We start from the raw sequence: 25253 nt of genomic DNA, 5'->3' as shown, positions 1-25253 counted from the left end.
AACACTTTGATGTAAAAATAACATTAATGAGTCAGCACATTGCGTCGGCTGTTTGTAAACTGGCAAATGTATTAAGAAAGATGGAGAAGTGCTTGGATGAGCATTTTTATTATGGGACACTTGCACATGCATTTCATTTGTCAGAATTTACATGTTTTTGATTTGCATGAAATGGAGGGTTACAGTTTAGTGCAGCACATGTACAGTATTAATAAGTTCTTATTTTCTTCTGAAGGATCAATGAAATATTTGCAAACACATTATAGTGAATTTCAATCGATGAAATACCAGATACACCTTTGTAAAGGCATCAAAGGGACTCCCACAACCTGAACATGCAGTTGAAATTCTTTGACTAAGACTTTTGAAACTTGCAGCATGCATTCACATCACACAGGCACATCACACACCTCTAATAAACATTCACTAATTCCAGAACAAAGTAACAGTAAAACTTACAGCCCAACCAAAATGTGAAAAACACTATGAGAAGAAATCAAAAACATGCAACAAGTACAATCATACAATCAAGTTGAAATTTTGTTCATGAAAGAGCCTCCTGTTGACTCTTACAGTGAACTAAACTCTGAGTCGCTGACGAAACACCCCTCAATTTAAGATACATATCTTTGTTCACATGCAAAGGATGATTGAAAGACTTAAAGCCATTTCAGCTTCTTAATTTCCAACAAAAAGTTCATGTCATATTTAGTTACACGTTTTAATACATTTCAAGTAGTATTGAAAATGACTTTAAAAGAAATATTAACACAGTCGGTCTTTTTTTCAGGTAGCATGTTACACAGCTTATTATCCTCCCGATCCTCTTTAATTTTCCACCTTCCCTTAATTGACACATCGACAGGAAAAAATCAAGTGTCGTCTCACAAGAGGCCTTTGTGTTATGAGTGATATTACAAATACCTCCATTTTATTCAAGTGTCACAGTGAAGCCGTCAAAGTGTGACAGTGAGCCAGCATGCACAATACCAGGGCCCTGAGGATAATGTGATCCTTGCAAAACACAAACCCACAATCAGGGCAACTAAGGCTGATACACATAATTAGACATTTGGGTATGACTTACAGTTGTCGTTGTTGGGTTTGTCTCCCTTAAAGGCGCTGTATGTAAGAATGTGGCCAAAGTGGTTACTGCACTCAGATTCAAAATACTGCCGTGAGTCGTGTCCGTCCCCCCTCCCCTACAGATTCGAGGTTGCTGGACAGCGGCACGCTGGAGACTGATTTGTTTGCCCACAGGCGGCTGCCGTGGCAGGGCTGCGTGGCAGGGCCGCGTCACCGCGTCCTTGATCTTCGGTTTTCCAGCGGACCGTTTGAGCAAGTCCGGCTTCTCTGCTGCTAACGCTGCTGCCGGGATACAGCTGAGGAGGAGCCGGCTGCTAATGCTATGTACCGGGACACTGCTAATGCTGCTTGCCGTGCTGCTAACGTTTGTTTCTCAAAAAAAATCAGTTGGGTCGATGACCCACCTGCACATGGGCTACAATGTATAATCGAAAATGAATAACAGTTGAAAATATTCGAAATGTCCATCCCCATCTAGCTATGATGCTAGTTAGCCAACTTTGGCTAAAGCTTAACGTTACCTGTCAAGGAGAAGAGTAGCTACTTCGACATCCGATTTCAAATTCTTCTCCGCTTTCAACCGTCTCCACCGTTCAAAAGCATCTCCTGTATAGACCCTCGCTTTGCCTCGAGTTTTGTCTTGGCGTTTTTGGGAATCATAATGAGGTCGTTTGGGTTTAGTCGCACCGTCAGCCATTGTAGCTCAGTCGTAACTGTAACTGATGCTGAGACTCTACTGACTGCGTGACTGGTAGACGGCTGTGGGTGGCGCAACAGGCCAAAAGACAAATTCAAAACATAAACATGATTTGCAGACCGTAATTTTTTTTTTTTAAAATGCGAATATTTTGGCTGTACTATTGTTGTCGGTGAGATCAGTATGTTATATTGACATTATTCCTTAGTCTCTGTGACATATTAGGATGATTTTACGACTGTTTGCTTTAGATTTCTTACATATAGCTCCTTTAAGTTAAGCTATGTACGTGATAGTTATTTGACATGGTTGCAGGAGACTAAACATTTTCTAAGCAGCAACAAGAGTTTATAACAAGCTCCTGTAGCTAAACAAGGTGAATATGTATTTACTTCACACTTAAACTCCCACTCTCTGCACAAGCTGTGTATTGTTACTACAAAGATCGTTAACAAATGTTAGATCATATTTTTTAGGGATAACGCACTTACTGGAAATGGATTGGATTCTTACATGTGGCTGTTAACTAGATTGGGGTTACTCATGTAGTGATGTCGAACATGGAGGGGAGTTGCTGACAGCTGAGGCTGAGAGGGGGTCGGTGACATGTTCCTGTATTGTGGTCGGAGACGTGATGGTAAACCCAGGAAGTGAAGTCTGAAAGTTGCCCATTCACCAAAGGTCATATCTAGGAGGGCTTTAAGGTCATCTGCATCACCGAAGACCAGTGCCGAACCGTGGAGGTCATTGCTTCTTACAATATTACTATACTTACTGGGGAATTCCATTCTCTCCAACTAGGACAAAGAAGAAAATGTAAGCATTATAAACATAGAGGAGAAATATGATTTAGTTCCTTATCTTTCCTGATAGGACTGAATTTGTCTTTTTCTTTTGCATCTGTGAGAGAGTCCAGGCATAGTTTTGATATCATGTGAGGTGAATAAACACCATTCAATGTATTTACATTCAGTGTATGCATCTCTTTACAGTAATTTTCATTGTAAGTGGCGGGGTCCGCCATTCCTGTGCTTCATCAAAATTGGATACCTATGCACAAGGGATTCACAGGAAAAGATGTGGCATGTAATTCAGCTTTAATGTTTGTAAATTTATCTCACTGCTAACTGACTGCTAACTGCTCATACACCTAAGTCCACATCTGCAGCTGTATTAAAGCTGTAGTTGGTAACTTTTATAAAAAAAATAACTTTTTCATATTTTTTTCATAACTCACTATATTCACACAGATATAAATGCATACAGGCAATCTGTGAAAAAAAGCATACTCCTCAACCTACTCTGTTGCCTTGTAACGTTTTTAATAGCCCTGTTGCATGTGAATGAGAACAACCAATCAGAGCCGAGGAGGTTGTGTTCTCATTTTACAGCTAAACAGTACACTGAAATAAGTTCCTGAAAACATTTTAGGCAATATAGTAACACAGTCTTGACTCAATCAGTGCTGCTTAGTTCGACAGTTTGACTAACAGCTGCTTTAAAGACTTTTTGGCTCTGACTGGCTGTTTTTGGATGCACTGCTGTGATTCTAGTGAATGCCATTAGAGGCAGTAGGAAGAAGAGGAGGGATGTGATTTGTTTTTTACAAACCGTCTCGTGTACTTTTTTCAGAATATAGTGACAGTTTCAGCAGGTATAATGCAAACAAGTATTTGACTGACATCTTCATTCAAACAACATGAATTTGTTTGGCTGAACTTTAAACAGATACACCAGTTGTTCTACTGTAGTATTTCTGATTAAGTAGCTGCTCAGGAAGTGTTGCACTGCAATTTGTTACCACGGGTAACCATTGGTGTTGTCAGATCAACCAGAATTTAAATCTTAAAGTTGTTTAAATAACTTTAAAGAAGTACGGTCTATCTTACCTCTTTGCACACATCCTCTGTGTTCATTTTGATGATGGTTGTGATTGGCAGAGGAGCTAGGTCCCTCATCCAACCAGAATCTTTCAGCCTGGCTGTCCCTCTGATGTAAGCCAGCTCCTTCCTCATCGAATAGTCCAGGTTCACCATGGCCATTTCATATGTCTTCAAGTCTTTTACAGTGAATTGGAAATCTACCATGAGAAGTCTTTCAAACATCTCAGGATCTCCATCCTGCTCGAGGAGGTCCTCGATATGTCCACTCATCACATACAGCTCTGCCCTGGACTCACTGAAGACTTTCCACAAGGTCTTTGAATCATCAGCATTGGCTTCATTGATACCATCAGTACCTGCTCTCTGCTGAGCGTCTTCCACGCACTGGATGATCCAGCTGAGGCGGCAAGGCCACTGATTGGCCAGGATCACCCATGCTGCAATGTATTCTGGTTCAGGAAGCTCTTGCTTCAAGGCCTTTAAGATTATCACAGTTACTCGAATGGAGTTGATCGCCCTCCTCATAGACATGGCATCCTCTACCATATACTTGCTCAGCTTTGTATTGTTGCTGGTCAGGATGCTCCTAACCAGATTCTCTACCTCCTCCTCGTTTACATCCACTGCTAGTGCAGTTTTAGGCTTATCCATCAGTGGATATACCTCTTTAGTTCCATGTGCAATCTCCACTCCAAATAAATCTGAGGAAGATGTCTTTACAAGGCTCCCAGTTCTATGTTTAAGTACATTCATGCTTATGTTCCGAGGGGTTTTTGAACTGCTAGTGAGGCTTTGAAATAAACTCTGTTTTGAATCATCGCACAGTGGTGGGACTGTGAAGGCCAGAGTCACGATTTGGTTCAACAGTGCATAAGCTCTGTCTTGTTTGCTGAAGCAGCCATCTGCAAAGTTCACTTTCTGCACAACAATATCTGGGTTGACAGCCAGAATGGAAATATATGGACTTTCCTCTTCTGAAAGCAGAATGTTGACTGCATCCAGAACTGCAACCATTTTCTTGGGGGGGCAGCGGTCCAGATTGGTGATCTTCAGTACCACACGGATCCTCCTCCTCTCAAACACCTCCATAAACTGGATAAATCGAGACAGAAACCACATTTCTTTCCTCACTTGGTTCATGAAGCCCAGTTGGCAGCTTACCTTCTCATTGTCCATCCCCTTCGTGATGTTCAGATCCAGGTTTACGATGAGGTTCTTAGCCATCATAAAAACAAACCTCAGTGCGGACGCTGCAGGGACTCCTAACACGGCGATGAGCAGGCCATGCAGCACATCCGTTTGGCCTTTTGAAGAAGTCACTGTCCCGTTTGTTTGGATCTCTTGTTGGGGAACGATAACAGTCAAAAAGAATATCAGGATGAAAACTGGTATCGCAATAATGGACAGGACAAAAAACCACAGAGGGCAGCAGCAGATCTTTTTGGAACGCCAATGGTTAGGACCATCCTCCACTATCTGAATTTTAAAAACAAAACATAACAAAGCAAACGAGAAGCAAGTTAGATGCCAAGGCTGTGTTTTTAGTCTCATTCTCTACAAATAGCAATGCCAGTCCCCAGTTTGTTGATTGGTCCAAAACTTTGGTACGGACTGAAATGTCAGTAACAACTATTAGATAATTGGTGATGATTCTGGCAAAGTATTTTATCCATAAATGTAAGTTTAGCAATAAAAAAGCTCATATTGGTGTATTTCTGAATGATATTGATCACTAAATGAGACTGCTCTTTGATTTGACGGACAAAAAGGCTTATAAGACACTTGACATCTGTAGGTCTTATAACATCTTTGTGTAGTATGTTATCCCCCTGGATGTTTGTATACTATCAGCTGTATACTGAGTCCTTTTTACAGTGTTGTTTAAATAGGGACTGATTAAAACAAAATATGGCAGCTGGCTAGTAACAAACTAGCCAGCCGCTAGTTTAATAGTTAGCTAAAATATGTTTCTAAAAACATTTGAGGTGGAAAATGGGCAACATAATCCTGGTTCATTTTTTGTCAACACTGCTTAGTTTGATTTCAGTATTTTTCAGCCTCCATTTTTACAATACAGGAAACGGTATGGCGCCCGCTTCCTGTTTACAAATGGTGGTATTACGGCCAAACAGAGCACTAAAATATGTTTCTGAAAACATCTGAGGCGAGAAACAGGCAACACAGTAACATAATCCTGGTTCATCTTTTGTCAGCACTGCTTAGTTTTACTGTTTGATCTCAGTATTTCCGTTTTTACAATACAGGAAACAGTATGGCGCCCGCTTCCTGTTCACAAGTTGTCGTATTACGGCCAAACAGTGCACTAAAATATGTTTCTGAAAACATCTGAGGTGAGAAATAGGCAACACAGTAACATAATCCTGGTTCATCTTTTGTCAGCACTGCTTAGTTTTATGGTTTGATCTCAGTATTTCTGTTTTTACAATACAGGAAACAGTATGGCGCCCGCTTCCTGTTTATAAATAGTCATATTACAGCCAAAAAGAGCACTAAAATATGTTTCTGAGGACATGTTAGGCGAGAAATAAGTGTTACAGTAACATAATCTTGGTACATATTTGATCAGCACTGCCAATTTTTACTGTTTAATCTGAGTTTGGTATGAGTTTGACAAAAAAAGAGGGGCGGGTGTCTCTCTTGATTCGTCTATACTCTTTGTGTCGCTGATGGTGAATTTGTCCAGCGTGTGTCTTTTACATTTACTGAGCAGCGTCACCTTAGATGAGGTGTGTGAGTACTTTCTGCTGATTTTAGACAACAATTCCTGACAGAGAGACTGGGACTGGTTTTAGTGGGACAGAGAGAGGCCGAGTGGACGCTGTGAGGATGAACGACCGGAGTTGAAGCTGGTGCAAACTGAGGAGAACAGGTGACACACAGCATGGCATCTGCCAGGTGAGTGCAGCAGCACACTCATTCAAAGTATGTCAGAGCCTTTACGATTGTAAGACGGCTCTAACTCGCGAGCCACCGTTTGTGCAAAAACTCTGCAGCTCTCGCCTGCCTCAGGGATGTTTTATTCTGCATTAAGTAGGCTATCACTTTTAATTTATGATGCTTCATATTTCTTTTTGCACCCGCCGAGGTGTCTGTAGCTCTTTTCTGTTGTCGGCCACGTTTGTGTTATTGTCTGGGTGATAATTAGCTGTGTGCAAAGGCTGCAAAGTGTTCTCTACAGAACATGCCTGTAGCTTTGGACAGAGGGGCTCTGTGGTGTGATGTGTGTGTTGACATGTTAAAGCAACTTTTTTTAGCTATATGATTTAATAGGTCATACTTACCCCCCCCCCTTTTCCCTTTTGAAATGTAATGCAGTAAGCAAGGCTGGGCAATATATCAATATATCTCAATATCATGATATGTGACTAAATATTGTCTCAGATTTTGGTAGGGCTGCCCCCTAATGGTCGACCAAAAGTTTGTCCATTGTCCAGGCCATTAGTCGGCAAGATTTAATTGGTCACTTAGTCGCAGAAAAACAAACAAACCTGAAACTCTATTAGGAGCTGCGCCTTGTCAAAACAAATCAAAACCTATATAATTTTTAATTTGAAAGGACAGACACAGGAAGAGGCCACGCTCAGCAGTCAGAAAGGAGTCACACTACAAACTAATCATAGCTGACAGATATATTTCCCTTCTTCCATAAATATTCGGTGTGAGAAATATGAAAAAGTTGATCATGTTAGTGCAGGGCTACCTAGAGCTTTACATCTGTCCCACAGTCAATAGGCCTACACACTTATAAACAGCGGCTGGAAGAAGATCAGCCCTGCACTCAGGATTTCAGGTAAATAGGCTATAAGGTGCTTGCTAGGGTTGCTTAGCAACCTCAGATGCAACCTGCTGCCATACTCTTGAAAGCTGGCACAGAAAAGGCGCAAGAGTAACACCCAGTGCCCGACCTCACATTTTCCAAGCAGTTAAGGATGCAGAATGTGTACGGTCCCTAATTTCCAGGCCTGGTACCTGCGGTTATTCCACAGGCTACGTTGGGCAGGAAATCCAAAGTGTGGGATCGTTTTGAGAAGGTGAAGGACGAACCCAAGGTGATATGTAAACTCATCTTCATTGGTCAACTACAAACATGACGTATCATCTGAAACATGGAAGTAGCTACATGCCCATTAGCCCACAGCGTCATTAACAGGCTCATTAGTACGGTTTTGTATTTCTCTGTAATGTAGCACAGTGTTAACAATGTTACTGATACTATTCTTTCTCACACCTTCAACTCAAACCATTGTGTTGCCCCGCCCAAAATATATATGCTAGTAACTAAATTTGTATCGTAAACACATGGGTGACTAGTTGACTCATGGCCCTAAATGATGACTATTGGTCGACGAGGAAAATTCTTAGTTGGGGACGGCCCTGACCTATTAGTCATTTTATCTACATTACTGATGATTATTTATCAAAAATCTAATTGTGTTAATATTTTGTGAAAGCACAAATAATCAACCCTACAATATTGTCACAATATTGATGTCGAGGTATTTGGTCAAAAATATTGTAATATTTGATTTTCTCCATGTAGCCCAGCCCTAGCAGTGACGGTTATTCAGAGTACATTTTCACTGATCTACTTTTTACTTTTATCGAAGTACATATTTACACAAGTAACTGTACTTTTACTTGAATGAAAATATTGCACTAACATGACTTAATAACTAAGAAAAGTTAAAGCAATCCACAAACCTTCTTCTTGACTTCGTCTTCCTCGTCATATTGAGCCACACGGTAGACGACAAGCTGTAACTTCCCAAAGTTTATCTGCATTGCTTGAAGCAGCCGTATGGCCAAGCCGGCCCAAAGCAGGTCACTGCCTGCAAAATGCCAGGCACTAAACTGTACATAAATGAACCTGATGTTACGGTGGTGCTGGTTCTCCTTTGTCCAAATGGGGTTGTAGAAGAGCATTCGGCCAATGAGTGCGAGAAAGCCACAAAATGAAGGCGGGACTGGGCGAGGTCTGTATCTTCCTTTGCTTTCCCGCTCTATCCTTAATGATTCCTGCTTTGTGCACGCTGAGGAGACACAAAACATTGATGAAATTTACATTTGGGATACAATATTTAGCTGGTTGGGGTACATGTAAGGATAAACAATTTCAATAAAGGTAGAGAGACATCAAGACAGCTAAAACAACATGTCATTGGCTTGGACTTATGTCCTTTGCTTAATTTATTCGGCTGTCACCAATGCTGATAATATGTCTTGTAGGGCTGACCCAAAAAATTCGAAGCTTTGAAGCTTCGTTTGATGGCACGGGATTCGATTGTGAAATTTTTTTTTTTGAAGCTTTGGCGCTTTTTTTCCCGTTTTTTTGGGGGAGGCCTTAAACGCAACACTAACCCCCACCAGTCCGATAACTGACAACGAGCGCACTCAGAGCTGGCAGACATGTCCAAGAGGTCATCAGATGTGTGGTTGCACTTTAAAATATGCCCCGACAACCCCCAGAAAGCAGAGTGCCAGATTTGCCAAAAGCAATTCAAATCACAACTCAACAACAAATTTGGGAAATCACTTGAAAAACATAAGTAGTAACTAGTAGGCCTAATATGCATTTTCCAGTTCCACTGGTCTGCTCTGAGTCTGGTGTCAGAGACACTTCTGATGCTCTGAGTTGCGCATCTGTTTGATTGTGCTGCAGTGTGCGCAGAGGGTTTTAATTTAGTGTTCAATCAAAGGTTAAAGACTACTTATCACCGACCATTAGTGCTTTTATGTTTGTGAATACTTTTATCTTAATTCTAGTGTTGGAAGAAACTACGTTTTCACCATAATTTTTTTCTTAAAATCCCCACCCCCCCACCCTGTTGTCAAATGCTTCGAATTAAATGTCCTGGCGCTAAACCCAAAACTTTCCAGGGAACATTAAAACCCTGACCTTTCTGCAGAAATACTTAGGCCTATTTCATATTCAAATGACTGCTTTTTCAATCAATCAAGTCATGGCAACCAGCACGATAATATATGTAGAGTAGGTGAATGACTGTCTGGCTTGCAGTCCTTTTAAAGCTTTATTATTGTATGGACACGTGTGAACATCAAGCCTGGTCCAGCCCTCTGCCAAGGTTGAAAAAAAAAAAAATCATTACGACAGCCCTATACTGCGAGACCTTCTGGGTAACACAAAGAAACAACCTTACACTTGTCTTTTCAATCGGAGCCCTTCACTAGAGTAGCACATGCTCCATTCACTCTGTTCAGTGTCATTCGTCTTTAAAATAGAAACCTGTATTTTCACGTTTGAGTCTTCACATATTTATTGTCCAAGGTGACTGTGTACTCGCTTGTGGAATTCTGATGTCTCCTACTCTGTGATTTATTGTTGTTTTGTGTATTTCTCTTTCAAATATGTGCTTTTTATCCTTAAAGTTCAAGGTGGCACCTGTTTTTCGTTTATGAAAATTAGTGTAAATAGTATGGAGTGTGGTTGTTTGGACAGAGTAATATGTAGAGCCTCTGAAAAGAGCACACTGTTTAAGACAAACCCATGTAATTAACATTGTTTACTATACATCCTATACGACATAAATGTGTTTGGGCTACTATATGAGGTGTGTGATGGGAACACACCTTGAGCTGGGATATAAACTACAGTGCATTCAAAAAGTATTCCTCCAAAATGACAACGTAAAAGCAGAATATTGTAATTTTTTTTGCGACACTCAGGTGCCTCCCATTTCTCTTGATCACCTTTGAGATGTTTCCACACCTTGGTTGGAGTCCACCCGTCTATGTATGTCTATATATGGTCTCACAGCGGATAGTGCAGGTCAGAGCAAAAAGCAAGCCATGAGGTTGAAGGAACTGCCTGCAGTGTTCAGAGACAGGACTGTGTCGAGGCACAGATGTGAGGAAGGCTACAAAAAAAAAATAAATCTGCTGCATTGAAGGTTCCCATGAGCACAGTGTCACAATGAAAGAAGTGTGGAACAACTGAGCTATTTTGGCAGGAAGGTCCTTCGTAAGAGAGGTGACCAAGAACCCGATGGTCACTCTGTCTGAGCTCCATTGATTTTATGTAGCGACAGGGAGAGACTTCCAGAACACCACTGATCTGGGGTTTATGAGAATAGCTACACGGAAACTTTTCCTCTGTGAAAGACGCATGAAATCCGGGCTTGGAGTTTGCAAAAAGCACCTTAAGGACTCTTAGACTCTGAGAAACAAGATTCTTTGATCTGATGAAACCAAGGTTGAACAGTTTGGCCTCAGTTCTAAGTGCCAACGTCTGGAGGAAGAACACTCGAGGTTGTAATTGCTGCCAAAGGTGCTTCCACTAAGAACAGAGTTAAAAGTCTAAATACATTTGGCTGGACATTGAATCATCTTCATCGAAATGTAGATTACAAGATTTATTATTTTTGAAGTATTTTAAAAACATAAGCTATAACAGTGCCAATCCAATAACAGTCAATGCTTTGAAGGCAAGATGATCAACCTGCTGTCCGGAGGCGAGGTTCAAATCAACTTCCATATTTACCCCAATAGTTAACAATCCTGAATTTTTGCCAGGAACATTGGATCCTGCCCTCTGTCAGTTGGAATACAAAGGTATGATCAAATTGAGAGACTTATTTTTTCAAGTAATAAAGAAGTACCATCTCACAAAACAAGATGTTTAGGGCATCATCTTACGAAGACCACTAGATCATCTTGAGATATCTGCTATTGAGAAAACGCTGTTTCAACAACCAGGGAGGGTGACTCTCAGTTTGTCTTATGACATAATGTGCGGCATGTCTCCTGCTAATACACAGGGGATTAAAGGTGTGTGGGAGAAAGAATTGTCAGTAACCCCTTAAGAGGAGACAGGAGGGTTTTTGGAGTTACACCCAAAAGATATCCATCTGTACTTGAACAAATATTCAGAATCATACAGAGAATACATATAATCCCAGGCATTCTTTTAACCCCTTTCTTTTGTGTCTGTGTTTGTAAAAATGTAAAACCGAAATAGGTACCATAACCCATTGCCTTTGGTCATGTCGTAAATTTCAGAAGTATTGGTCTGAAATGCTACGTGATAGAAAGAGATTTAGTAATTGATCCAAGCCCTTGATTCTGGGTCTCCCAAGTAGAAATATAACTACTGTAGGTAGCAAAGAGGTATTTAACATTCTTACTTTTGCTCCTAGAATAACATGTATTATAATAGTGGACTAGTGATAAGGTACATCTGTTAAGGGTTGGTGTAAAGTTACATTTGAGCTGATTCATTTGGAATATCTTACTCAAAGCAGACGAGTTCTACAAAGTCTGGCAGCTCTATTTGAAATATCTTCGACCTGATTCTTCTTCAGTCATTTTATAAAGAGTTTTCTGAACCTGCGACTTAACTGCAACATAAACTGCTTTCTCTAGCTTCCTGTGTATGTTTGTTAATCTGAGCTGTTTTTATGCTGTTATGTGTTTTCGACATCTCAAGAATGCCACAGGGAAATAATTCAAATTTGGCACAATATTTATTTGGACTCAAGGATGAACTGATTCGGTTTGGGTGGTCAAAAGTCGAGATCGTTGTGACCTCGCACCTGTTTCACTCCCATATCTCAGTAAGGCCTTGAGGGAATTTCCTCAAATTTGGCACAAACGCCCACTTGGACACAATGATGAGTCGATTTTGGTAGAGGTCAAAGGTTAAGGTCAGTGTGACCTCAGACAACATGTTTTTGGCCATATGTCAAAAGTGATGCATGTTCAGCTTCACTGTGGCATCATCATGTTCTGCAAAAACACTTTTCTGCCCATTATTTAACGCCGTAACTCAGGAACAGAAGGGGAGACATTTGGTCAGATACTAAACTGGTGACGCTAATCTTGGGTGTCTACCTTGGGTGCTGATCTTCTGTACTGCTGGGTTGAAGATGTGTGTGAATGATCCATGTTTTAGAACAGTGGTTCCCATTCTCGGAACCCATCAGCTGTATTCGGCATCTGACTTCCAGCAGACAGCGATACAGCCTCTGGGGGCAGACCTCCGATTTTTTGGCATTCCGGTTTGATTTGAGCGGAGGAGGCGAATTTCCGTTTCCGACTTCCGTTTATATATAAGTAAATATGCTAAATATGCTGTGATGGATTCAGAGTTTGCAGTGACACCAATTATATTCAGCCTTGTTAGTTCACTGCAAGGACCGTTTAACCTGGCAACAACTGCAGTCGGCTCAAACGTGATTGGTCAATATCACGTGGACTACAAACAGCCTACAACTGGAAACCAGGGCTCTTTCGCTCTTCTTCCGGGGGCAAGATCTCCGGGGTTTGCCTACAGACTCTACATTCACTGAATGTACAGTCTGTATAGAGAATACAGTGGTTCCCAGCTGGTCCAGCCACAGGGTCCAGATTTCTCCTTAGTCATTAGTTCAAGGTCCAAGGAGTTTAATATATTCAGCATTGTACTTGCTTTTGGCCATGTCATTGAGCTAGTTTGCTGTCTCTCTCAAGTAGCTGTCCATTAATCACTCACTCTACAGCAGGAAGTGTGTTTTTTACAAACTTGAAATGTTCCTGAGTCACTTGTGGTCCTCTCAGAATGGACCCTTGACCCACTTTTGGACCGCGACCCATCAGTTGGGAAACACTGTTTTAGAATATGTAGCTACATCCATATTTGAAGCATTGTCAACGGCCATGACTACATATGAGTCTGGACAGACGTGGATGTAAACTGTTGTTGCAGCTTGATGCGGAGGCAAACAACCATGAGGTGGTTATTCCAGTTATTTGTTTGTTTCTGACATTAGTGCTTTTGTTTGTCCAGTTATAATTGTTCAGAAGCCGTTAGGTGCACTGCAGTCAACATCCTGTTGCCCGTACTCTCACTCCATAGCTGCAGAGTTTTGAAATACCCAAGAACAACATTTGATCTGGACTCGGGGTAGGATTGGATGACTGAATCCATATCCCAATTTGTGGATCAGGATCGTATCTCTTGGTTCTGAAACCCCTTTTTTTGCTTTGTCATTATAGAGTATTGTGTAGATTGATGAGAGTGGGAAATTAATTAAAATGATTTGTGCATAAAGCTGGAGCAAGACAAAATGTGAAAAGGTGACAGGCCTCTAATACTTTCTGAATGCACTGTGCTGTATGTGCAATTTGAGAGTTATGGTATGTGTACTTAAGGACACAGAGACCCCCTGGAGGCGTGCAGAGCAGAAATACAACGTCCACTTTTCAATCAGTCAGTTGTGGAAAAAGTCATTAGAGCGTGAGCCAGCTCTGAGGTGGTGCACAGCTCATACACATGCCAACAGGTAGCTCTGATTTTCTGACTGCAGTGGCAAAGTCCATGCAAGAATTAACACATGCTGTCACAGCATTTTTTTATCAACAGGTGCAGTTTCTACAGTTAACATACTATTGTTTCACACACTTCAGTCATGTTTAAAGTGGACACTTCTAATCAGGCACTGTCCGCTCTTACATTTAGTGCCAACATATGAATTTTTAAGACCTTATAATATGCTGTACTTCCAACCCACATACTGTAGACACTGTCATCAGGCTTTAAGTGGTCTATTAAAGCAGGTCTCATCCAGCAGACAAATGAGATGACATGTTGGGGGACGGAGTGTTTACGTACCTTCCATTTGTTCGAGGATCATGTTAATTCGATTCTGACATGAAGAGTAGAGGCCTACAGTTGCAGGCGACGAAACTTTTGTCAGCGTCTTTGACAGCGCATATGCGTAAATATCATCTGAAAGGAGATTGAAAACCAAAAAAAAACAAGACAATGGAATGGATTATTAGTTTTACATGTTAAAACTGTAAACTTGACAGATAAAGGCGTCAATTGCTTTAGAAACTACACTTGTCATCACATTATTACAAATGAATAAATGATGGCTAGATGACGTCTCACTGGCAACATAAGAGTCGAAACATTAATGAGAAATTAATAGAAAAACAGGTAACTAATCTCTTACAATTATAATGAAATCCTTGTCACCACCCAGCCTAACAACAGCACTCAGCCAATAAAGGTACAGGAACCTGTTAACAGCTGGTTACAGTGTTAAGCAATAATGAGGTCGAAATGAAGGGTAGATATAAATATTTCTACAGACATTGTATGAGCACTTATATTAATATATATCCTCCATGCGGTGTGATCTATGCTAATTAATTAATGACAACCAATTAAAAAGGAAACTGTCAAGGAAGGAGTTTCAAGCAGAACTACAAACCAACCATGACTCCTGGCTCCATTATCATAAAGAGCAGCATAAAGGAAAACAGCAATAATTAAATAAGAAGAATAAGAAAAATAAATTCTTAATAAATGATTGGGGCTTGGTGTTTTGAGGAGGAAGTCGAAAAAGGAGGAGAATAAGGAGCACAGGAGGTTCTGTCAGCTGAACCGCTTGGACCATATCTATTTAAAACGTCTTTAATTAAAAATATCTTGTCTTAAATCATCTGTCTCTAATCCATGCGGCACAATAGGCCCTTCTCCCCGGAGGACACTTTGACAGCACAAGTGTAAATAATGAAATTAATGACGGCTGAATTCCATTTAGCTGCTTTGATTTGAGGATTCTTGTATCCTGCATGCTTGCTTACTGACACCGTCACTGAAAGAACTTGAATGAACAGAGTCATCGTCGGTGTTATAAGGAACACCCGTGCTTTTCCTACTACGACAAGTCGACACTATAGCTTTAAAAAAAGGCCCATGCCTCGGGAGGTTGTTTACCAACTCACAACCTGAGACACCCAGGGCGAGTCACGATCTTGTTGCCAAATGAGAAACCACAGATTGGCTTCACACTATGACTTCGACAATCACCAGGGTTGCATGTAGAGGCTCATTTCAAATTAGAGTGTAACATGCAGTTAACAAGACAAATTTCCAATAATATTTGTACTTCATCGAGACCAGTGGTTCTCAAATGGTGTGCCGTGATGTCAGTCCCAGTGTGCCGTGGGATTTTGTGATAACCAAACATTATTACTGCAATATTCACCTGGGCCTATACAAAAAGTTATGAATGCATTTTTAATTGACTGTATTAGTATGTTGTGCACACCCATTTCCTAATAAAGAGGCAAACTCTAGCTAAAAAAATAACAGTATAATAGTAAATAAAGTAAATAGTAAAAAAACGTCACAGAGAACCGACTTGTTGCCATTCGTGTAGGGGACACATTACATTAGCTTATGTTATCTTACATTAATTCTCGTTTAGATGTGTTATTGGTGCTTTGATGTAATTTTAGTGTTGAATGTTTAAAATGAATTCTTGAATAATTTTGTTCATAAATATTTAGTTTGTTGTCAATTGTTACTTGATATTAGTAAATAAAAACCAACATTTATGTTGTGATATGACTGATAACACATGTTGTAGTGGCTGTTGTGCACAGATAAAAATACAGGTGTGCCTTGAGACTTTAATGTGCCTTGGGCATAACAAGTTTGAGAACTATTGATCTAGACAACATAGAGAGGTCTGTGCTATGTTTTTACAAAGACTGATTACCCCATAAGTGACAAACTCATGTTTAAACATGCTCTTATCACCATTGACTGTAACAGTTTACATGTTGATAGAATTCAAAATTCTGTTCTTCAATTCAATATCCGTTCAGTTTTATTTATAAAGCCCAATATCACAAATCACAATTTTTCTCACAGGGCTTTACAGCATACGACATCCCTCTGTCCTTGGACCCTCGCAGCTGATGAGGAAAAACTCCCCAAAAAAACCCTTTAACGGGGGAAAAATTGGTAGAAACCTCAGGAAGAGCAACTGAGGAGGGATCCCTCTTCCAGGACGGACAGACGAGCAATAGATGTCGTACAGAACAGATCAGCATAATACTGAAATTTGAGATGCAGTTCTGAGATTTACCAAACTACCTCCACCATGACATGAACATGATGTCCCATGTTTTCATGCACATTGTTTGGCGAGAATTCACAGTAGCTACTGTTTACAACAAAACATTTTTGATGCACTGTGGGCTCCATTTTTTCGATATTTCAAAAACCCGGCTTGATTGTTTGTGCAGGACAGCCCGAAGATGCTGTGCAGAGAGCTGTGTGTCGGCTGAGTGAAAAATATGGGTGGGGTTAGGTTTAATTAGGTTTACAGTTTTTGTAGAAAACAAAGTGATGGACTTAATAATTCCTGCAGGTCAAAGATATAAACATTTCTCCTCGACTGGGGCCACATTTTGGGGAAAGTTGCAAAGCTGTAGCACATATGGCTGATTTGTTATCAATTTTTAAAGTTTTAAAATGTAGACGGTTGCTGCAACGTCACCATCAGGACTATAAGCCCCATATTCTAGTTAAGCGTTAGGCATATGACTGGACCTATATGCAAAGTTTGGTTTATTTCCATGCATAGGAAGGCAGATTTCATGATCAGAATAATAACACTAATGATAATAATAATTGGATACCAGCACTATAATAATCACAATATTTCTAATTAATCCAAACGGGCAAAGGAGCAGAGGCTGAAGACGCCATGTGCACATCCTTAATTCAGACATGATAAGCATTTATACTGAATTCATGATAATATTTATTCACAAAATGAAACTGAAAGTGAAAATGGAGCCCTTCTGATCCGAGGGGAGACAGCCGTGCCACATACATGTCATTAACTGTGGATAACTCACCTTTTGTTGCCTTATCCATGATGACTGTGTGGTGGGACGTGCGGCTTTCACAGAAAATCCCTTTGACCTGCGAAGAATGAGAAACAGCAGGGAACTCAGAGCAGGGAGTGGAGCTGTGTGTGTGTGTGTTTTCCCTTTAAAGAAAGGATCCTCCTCGCTATATATGCTTGAGCAGACAATGGTGTTTATAGTCACCAGTGAGAGGAGCTCCAATGCAAAAAGACCCTGACTTGGACACCATACGCTCAGTTTCACTTGAGGATTTGGTGTTAAAAGATGTGTTTGCTTGTGTACTAAACACCTACAGCTAAACGGAAAGTGCCACATGTGGAATGAGCGCCCTTGAGAGTGCTTACGCGGCAAAAGCAGACAGTCACAATTTCTTTTTTTGGAGTGTTGAGTGACAGGCGTTTAAGTGAATTGTTTTAAGATGATATCCTGACATTCATGCATGGGTATGCACCCTCTCAGAGTGCAGGCTGTTCTTTTTTTATGTGCATGGAAATGTCAACAGTTTTGCTGTGTCAATGATTACCTTGCATTACCCTAGTCCCTTTCCCTGCCGGCAACATATTTGCTCTTTGTGTTCTTGCCTGCACATGCCTTAATGGGCTTATAGACACTCTAGACCCAAAAGAAAACAGGGTTACTGACAGACTTTCAGTGTTTCGAAAGTTTAATCTTTAACTTTAATGGCACAACCTGTGATCAGCGTGCACAAAAGAATACATTATCAAAAACCATAAAACTGTAATTACGCTCTGAGCACCTGTAAGATAATGACTAATCCAATATAAATGTGTCACCCACAAAACAAGCTTACCTGATTAAGTTCCAAATGTTAGTCCTGATCTTTATTTTGACTCATCTCTGAATCGTCTAATGTACAGAAGCAGCAGACAGACCATGCAGCTAAGGTGTGGTGAGCCTTACGCCCCCAGGACTTGAATGCCGTAAAACTTTACAACACAGATAAGAGAGAGAAGGGGGTGGGGGGGGAGCAACCTGATATTCACCGGCACTGACTGTAGGAGGGACACTTTCCAGGAAGTGAGGTCACATGCAAGATGAAATTATTTCTGAGTGATGGAGCTGTACATTTCTTCCTTTCTACTCTCCCAATCTGTTACACCATACTTCTCCCGCTGCTGCCAATCTTCTCTCTATTCATAGCATCGGAGTGAAGTGGGTAGTTCCTGAAAGCATTACGAGGCAGAAAAATCCCCATTTTCGCGATAGCTTCTGGCATTCGCTGTCCAACTTTTTCAGTCCCTGAAAAAAATCGAACAAATGAGTGATTTTCACGCTGGAGCCTTGGGTCTGCATGATTCATGAACTGGATTCCTAGTTTGGAGTCCCTCAGGTTGGGAATGGCTGGATTGCTCTTCCTGGCCTGAGCTGACGTGCAGAGCAGTTAGGATGCCAGAGCGGCAGCACCAAAGCCCTTTTTTGCCCAGAGCAGGATTTGTTATGACATAACTGGTTAGTCAAGCTTTGACAAACAAGCAAGCGGCCTAATTTCCCTTGGCATTTCCTTGTTTTTGCATTAGCCTACTTTAGTCTTCTTCACAACACAAGTCCTTTTCAAGCCACTACAAATAAAGCTTGTGAAGTAAATCATGTCAAAGTGGCTTTTTTTAATACATAAATTCCCAACGTTATGTTACATTTAAAGCACAGGTCATTTTTTTTTCACGTGCATCATGGTTGAAATGAAAAGATTTTCCATTAAGCTCGTCTTTTGTACAGAGACGTCAGCTGATGGCTTCTGTTGTATGTACAAATAAATACATGTAAGCACAGACTGGTGTAAACAAAGATACATAACCATTCACTATAGAGGCAGGTTTAATTTTAAAGACTGGATTTTTAAACTTTTAATTAGGTGAGATTAAAGATTCATTTGATTTAGGAGGGGATTTTCTTTGTTGTTCTTGGCATAGATGGCTTAAGCTATTATTATCGTTATTTATGCACATAGCATTAACAGAAAGAGAGACACGACACGAAACGACTGTGTTGTTGCTGCATTTTTTAAACACATCTTTCACCTCCAGGCGCTGTCTCAGTGTCACAAAATAGACTACAGCTACCAAGAAGAACAGCGGCGCGCCATGATCCACCTCGCACACAAACTAGCAGCACAGCGCTGTACTGCACGGGTGCTACTGCGCTAATTTCATTCACCTCACAGACTGATTTAGCGTAGCATGTGCAACATATGAACCGATGTCACACTGGAGACTCATTAACAGATTAAACAGAGGAGCAGCTCTGTGTCTCTCTGAGTGTTGCTGGAGAACTTTTAAATGAGTTAGCTGTAGGCATGTTATTGTTTTTCTTTCTTGTGCTTGAAATAGGCCAGTTGTTCGTTTCCTTAAAAAGACAAATATACAGGTGTAATTTGAAGGAGTACGTTGCTTGTAAGGAACAAAACACAGGGAACAAGCTCTCTCAGGTTAAGGGGAGACTCATGGGCACCCATAGAACCCATTTTCATTCAGATACCTTGAGGTAAGAGTTCAAGGAACCTCTTTGAAAACAGCCGTGGCAGTTCTTCCATCAGCAGGCGTCTGCTCACTGAGTTTGTTCTCTCTGTCCAACATTGTTGCATGCCTAAAAATAAACAAGACCTCACATTGTGTCAATCACGTTTGCAAAGTAAGTTGGAAACTGTTGTCCGCCATTAAAATTTTCGGAACAGGTTCGTTTTTTTTGCGTTTTTCGCATCCGTCTGAAGCCTTTAGAGACGTTTAACCAAGAATCAGTGAAGAAAATGTGGCGGTGGGACACGTCCGCGACAAGACAGAGGAACAGGTCGCACAGAATCATTTCATAACTCGGATAGCTCACGTTCAGCAGGTCAGATAGTAATACTCAGGTGGATGATGATGAAGAGTAGGAGGATGTGGACCTCACACAGAATGTGGAGGCGGAGACAGAGGACAGCTCCGCCCCTTCATCCAGTTGCGGCGCCAAATGCAAGACGGGGAGGGAGTGATGACAGCCTGATGGGTAACTCCAGTGGAGAGAGCAAAGGAGGGAATGTGTCTTTTCATTTTGTCATGTATTGTTAATTTTGTATGACGGATTAAAAAAACACCTCAGAAAAAAATCGGCTCAGTGGGTAAAGGCCTTAACTTTAGAGCGTTTTTAGACACCTTACCAACAAGCTATGCTGAAATGGTTGGTACCAAGGGATGCCCTGAGTTGTCTAGTATCACAAGTTACTACTACATTTGAGCTACCTAGCTGAACTACCAGCCTCCAATTATTTGCAGAGGGGGCAGCAATTGTATCAGGGGCACCATGGCCCCCCTGGCCCCTCCTTGGGGGCGCCACTGTCTTGTCCAACACCTGTATCACCACTGCAACAGTATCTTTTTGGTCTTATAAGTCAACATGACCCGGACACTTAAATGTGCATGACACAGTGACTGACATAATGACTGTAGCAAACTACACTGGATAGAAACATCCATGCGCCACAAGCACATTAGTGTCAGTACTCTATACAACCGCACACACAAGCATCAGAGAGCGAAATTCTCCATTTTTAGGCTATATTGCTGACATGAAGTTTAATTAGTGTACGTCTGATTAAGATTTAAAGTGCTCGGCCTGAGGGTGACAAATTCTGCCTTTACTCCGAGTACCTGATTGTTCAACTACTTTAATTAACTTGATTGTCATAGAGAGAGTGAGGGTGTGTGTGTGTATATATATGTGTGTGTGTGTGTGAGAGAGAGAGGTTCTCAGTTATTGCTTGGCCAGAAGTCTTTTGCAAACCAATACTGAATTAATTGGATTGTATCTCCCCTTCTGTGAACCCTCACCACACCTCGCCCTTTCACCACATAAACCTTGCAGTTAAGTTAATGAATTCACCTTCATCATTAATCCAAGATAGGTATCAGACACAGATAAATTGTATTTCAGGAATGGGCAGACTTGGAGTGATTTTTTTGCCAAAGGCGAGGGGAAATTAAACTAATATTGTAATATGTTAGGTTCAGGGGATGGCAATTGTTTTCTGTCAGGAGCTGGTTGAAAATGTGCCCACTTAGGATCGTTTGCATCAACTGTGATGCATGAACAAGTCAAATAATGTGTTTTTAAAAACAATTGTGTTGTAATTCAACACACCAACAGAGGGCGCTAAAGTATTGTGCATGGTAGCGGGACAATGACATTTCATCAGCCGCCCTTCATCACATTTCTCTGCTCTATTTGGTATGTAGGAGCAGACCCGGCAGTGAAGGAGGCATTTACTGAAAATGGGGAGCGGTCAAGAGCTTAGGATGGGCTAGAACTTCTCTTGGATGGGCTGATGATCATTTAATGTAAATCAGTAACTGCAGAGCACACATACGCGCTCACATGCACACACACTCGGTAATATCTATCTGTTTTGATTCCTTATCCATTGCTCCTAAGGGCAGACAAGCCTCAGTATTGACACGCAGCCTGACACCAGCTTGCCTGGCCTAATTGGCCTGAAGACCTCTTGTTGGTGTGATCTATTGATCAGTCTCTCTGCAGATGCTGCTAAGTCACAGGGAGAGGACAGAGAAATAGCCAGATATACTGAAAGTAAGCACCGCCAAATCTGGGCATGATGTCTTAAGCTTTGCTGCTCCCTCGGCAGAGCTGTGCAGCAAGCAAAGATGATGATAGGGTCCTCACCCTGAGGTGCAGGGGGTCCAGATCCTTGCCACAAGCTGATTCACACACACCGATTGTCCTTTATTGTTACCATGGGGATGATGGCACCAACAAATGGAGGTTTCTGAATGCTGTGACCCCCAAAGATCTATAGACACCGTCTGCTTTAACAATCCCACCAGAGACAGAGAGATGAAAACTCCTCCGCGCTCACAAGATCCACTTTTTGTTTGATACCTCTGCGGCAAATATTAGGAGGAAAAAAAAAGAGGCAGCTATGAGATTGCCACCGAAGAGCCCTTCTGGGGCAGGGGTGAGCGAAATGGTATGCATGCTGATCTTGTATCTATCAGCGCAAACATCCTATACGTGATTATTTTTGCCTGCACCTTCAACCTCCTTTCCATTCACATTCAGATCCCAGATCACATCATCTCATTCTCATCTATTTCCATTTCGACTTCCTCTCCTCATCCTCTCCCTTCTCAAGCAGTGCAGCCATTTCAATGCAAAAAAAAAAAAAGTGTCTTTGCTTATCTGCCTCTTAATCCTGCTCTCTCATTCTGTACAGCCTTCCCTCAAATCTCGGAAAACTCATAAGAGAAACATGCGTATGTTTATGAGGCCTGCCACACAATATGTCCTTCGCTGCCTCGTAAAAGGCAATACATTCTCCTTTATGGGGCGCACAAATTTCCTATTCTCTTCTGCGTGTGAGAGCTACATTCCCATATGGTATTACATTTATGATGCATGACAAGGCTTACAATTCTCCATCTCCTGTGCAGCACACTGCGAGTAACCAGAGCTGTCCAAAAGTCATGGCTGTGACAACGGGGATCATTATACATTTTTCTTTCTGTGCGGCTGCCTCTCTGTATTCCTCCCCACGCTTCCATGAAATCTGTCTTTATCCCGCCGTGTGAGAGTATAGCTACCAGGTGCACAGTGAGCTCTTCCCTGGGTGGTGGTGTTGAAACGAGTGCCCACTCTGGCACCTTTTCGCCGACACGCAAACTTACACGCACGTGGGCACATATTCACGCTGACCCCGCTGATCCTGCCTCCTGTTTTATTGTCAATATCAGTCGGTTCAGGGGTTGATGGCTGTTGACAGGGGCTGGATTGTCGAGGTAAAGATGATGGCAGCTCTTGCAGAGATAGATAGCCGAGGTTGAGACCCCTTGGAGGGTGTTATTAGGCTGTTATGAAATCTGATCCCTATCAGACCTTCACTGAAGCATGGGGGGTTGTATAGCCAGATGCAGTGCAAAGTACAAGTGTTGAGTCTCTCCCTTCCTCCTATAGCTTCCTCTTATCTACCCCTTTACTTCCTCCTCTCGCACACAAACGCACACATTTCTCTTTAGCGTCGGACCACTTGTACCTGCTTTTCACTCAACACTGCCTGCAGACTCCCTCCGTACGTGCATGGAGGCATTGCTTTATCATATAAGAAAAGGCCCTAATCTTGTTTGTTTTATATTTCATGAACATATACACCTCAAGGCACACAGCATGCATTGCATCATGACGCCAGAACCTGCTGGTAGGTTGCGCCAAAGCTCCTGACAAGATACCTGAAAACACACGCATCATTCCAGCACATCAGGAGAGAGCTGCCGTAATAACATTATAATACCAACCTTTGAAACAAATACACACAGAAAAACCCCACACACAGTGCAGCAGGAGAGCATGAACATGTGTCTTCAGTTTGAATGATACACATATTTGTGTATTCAACAAGTAAGAAAGATCAAACAAACAAACCTGTAGGAAAAGTTGGGGGGAATCCACAGCAGAGAGAAGGTCAACATTCAGGCTTTTTAAGTTTTGCCTACTTTTGTTTGATGGTGTTTAACTTAACAACATAGGTGTGCTTTGTGTGGTAACCTTGTTGCTTTGGCTGTATCACACATAGTGGCGGAGTTGACGGGATAGCAATGTTGCTCATTCAGTAAGTCAACCACTTTGGTCCAGAGTGAAATATCTCAACAACTGCTGGTTGAATTGCATTAGAAATCTGCATAGTAATTCGTGGTCCTCAGAGGATGAATCCCTGCATACTTTGGTGATCAACTTACTTTTATCTAGGGTCACCATGAAGTTAACATTTGTGGTTTTTATCGAAATATCAAAAACTATTGAATGGATTGCCTTGAAATTTGGTACAAACACTTATGTTCCCCCGCAGGATAAACTGGACTATCTTTGACCTCCTTTAGCTTTTCTCTGTAGTGCCAACATCTAATCAAAGTGTTAATTTCTCACCAAAGTATCCACGAAATTAATGACATACTCTGCAGCCAAAAATTCTGAAGCCCCATTAGTCCAAAACATTTCCCATTGGACCAAAAACCCATTTCTCTGACAGCCTGTTATCCCAATAACAAACTGCTCTTGCTCTAAAGTCCAGTTTCTCTGACACTATCTGAAGTTAGTTTCAGTTTCCTAGCGGCATTTGAGTCAGCGATCGGGGGTGTTTTTATCAACCCTTCGCTGCATTTCCCAGCGGCATTTCCTATCAGCGTTTGTGCCACCAAACTCAGGTGTTTTATCACTGACCACTCGCTGCTATTTGATCTACTTTTAAGCCAAAATGTGATCTTTTCCTTACCATAACCAAGTATGTTTTGTGTCTAAACCTAACCACACATTAACAACAACAATGACAAATGTAACGCATCTGTGGGAAACATACGTTATTTTCTAGCGTTTGGGTTGTCTAACTGCACCTTGGAGCACTGGCCGTTTGTTTTGAGGCAGTGGTTCCCACCTGGTGGGTTGCGATCCAAAAGTGGGTCGCAAGTCCATTCTGAATCGACCGCAAGTGACTCGTTTGTAAAAAACACACTTTATTTTGAAGAACAGTGAATTTCTGGCACATAGCTTCTACTTTGAAGTGCTGTTTCCTGCTGTAGAGTGAGTAACTAACAGCCAGCCACCTAGCAGACACAGCAAACTAGCTTGACGACATCGCCAAATGCAAATATGACAGTGAATCAAGTAGTGACTAAGGATAAATCTGGACCCTGTGGCTGGACCAGTTGGCAACCACTGTTTTAGGGGTAACAGGCTGTTGGAAAAATTGGCTTTTGGTCCATTGGAAAAGAAGAAGAAAGTCCGCACACTTTTAGCTCCCAGTTGAAGTGCAATATAAATTTATTTAGCACATCCCCAAAAAACAGTGACAAGTTTCGAGCAATGTATTGGGATGTGCTAAATAAATTTATATTGCA

At 41.5% G+C, this 25253-nt stretch overlaps 1 protein-coding gene across 1 annotated transcript; it reads right to left on the bottom strand.

Annotated features, from left to right (window-relative positions):
* Positions 1-74: 74 nt before the first annotated feature.
* On the bottom strand, positions 75-18652 carry nkpd1 (NTPase, KAP family P-loop domain containing 1). Its single transcript, XM_050051277.1, has 6 exons — positions 18170-18652; positions 17347-17413; positions 14294-14410; positions 8389-8717; positions 3673-5142; positions 75-2580 (listed from the first exon to the last, which is right to left on the bottom strand). Exons 2-6 carry the CDS (start codon positions 17363-17365, stop codon positions 2293-2295), a joined length of 2223 nt encoding a protein of 740 aa, XP_049907234.1. The 5' UTR covers positions 17366-17413; positions 18170-18652; the 3' UTR covers positions 75-2292.
* Between the last annotated feature and the right edge of the window lie 6601 nt (positions 18653-25253).

The sequence above is a fragment of the Epinephelus moara genome, chromosome 1 (assembly GCF_006386435.1).
Source record: "Epinephelus moara isolate mb chromosome 1, YSFRI_EMoa_1.0, whole genome shotgun sequence".
In the NCBI taxonomy this organism is placed as follows: Eukaryota; Metazoa; Chordata; class Actinopteri; order Perciformes; family Serranidae; genus Epinephelus; species Epinephelus moara.
Note: the sequence above shows the minus strand (reverse complement) of the source record. Positions and strands in the feature narration are given on the sequence as shown.

Coding starts and splice junctions, on each gene's coding strand:
- nkpd1 (XM_050051277.1), bottom strand. Junction 5,143..8,388: donor AAGACGAAGTCAAGAAGAAG/GTTTGTGGATTG, acceptor TTTAAAATTCAG/ATAGTGGAGGATGGTCCTAA. Junction 2,581..3,672: donor CAGAGGATGTGTGCAAAGAG/GTAAGATAGACC, acceptor TCTTTGTCCTAG/TTGGAGAGAATGGAATTCCC.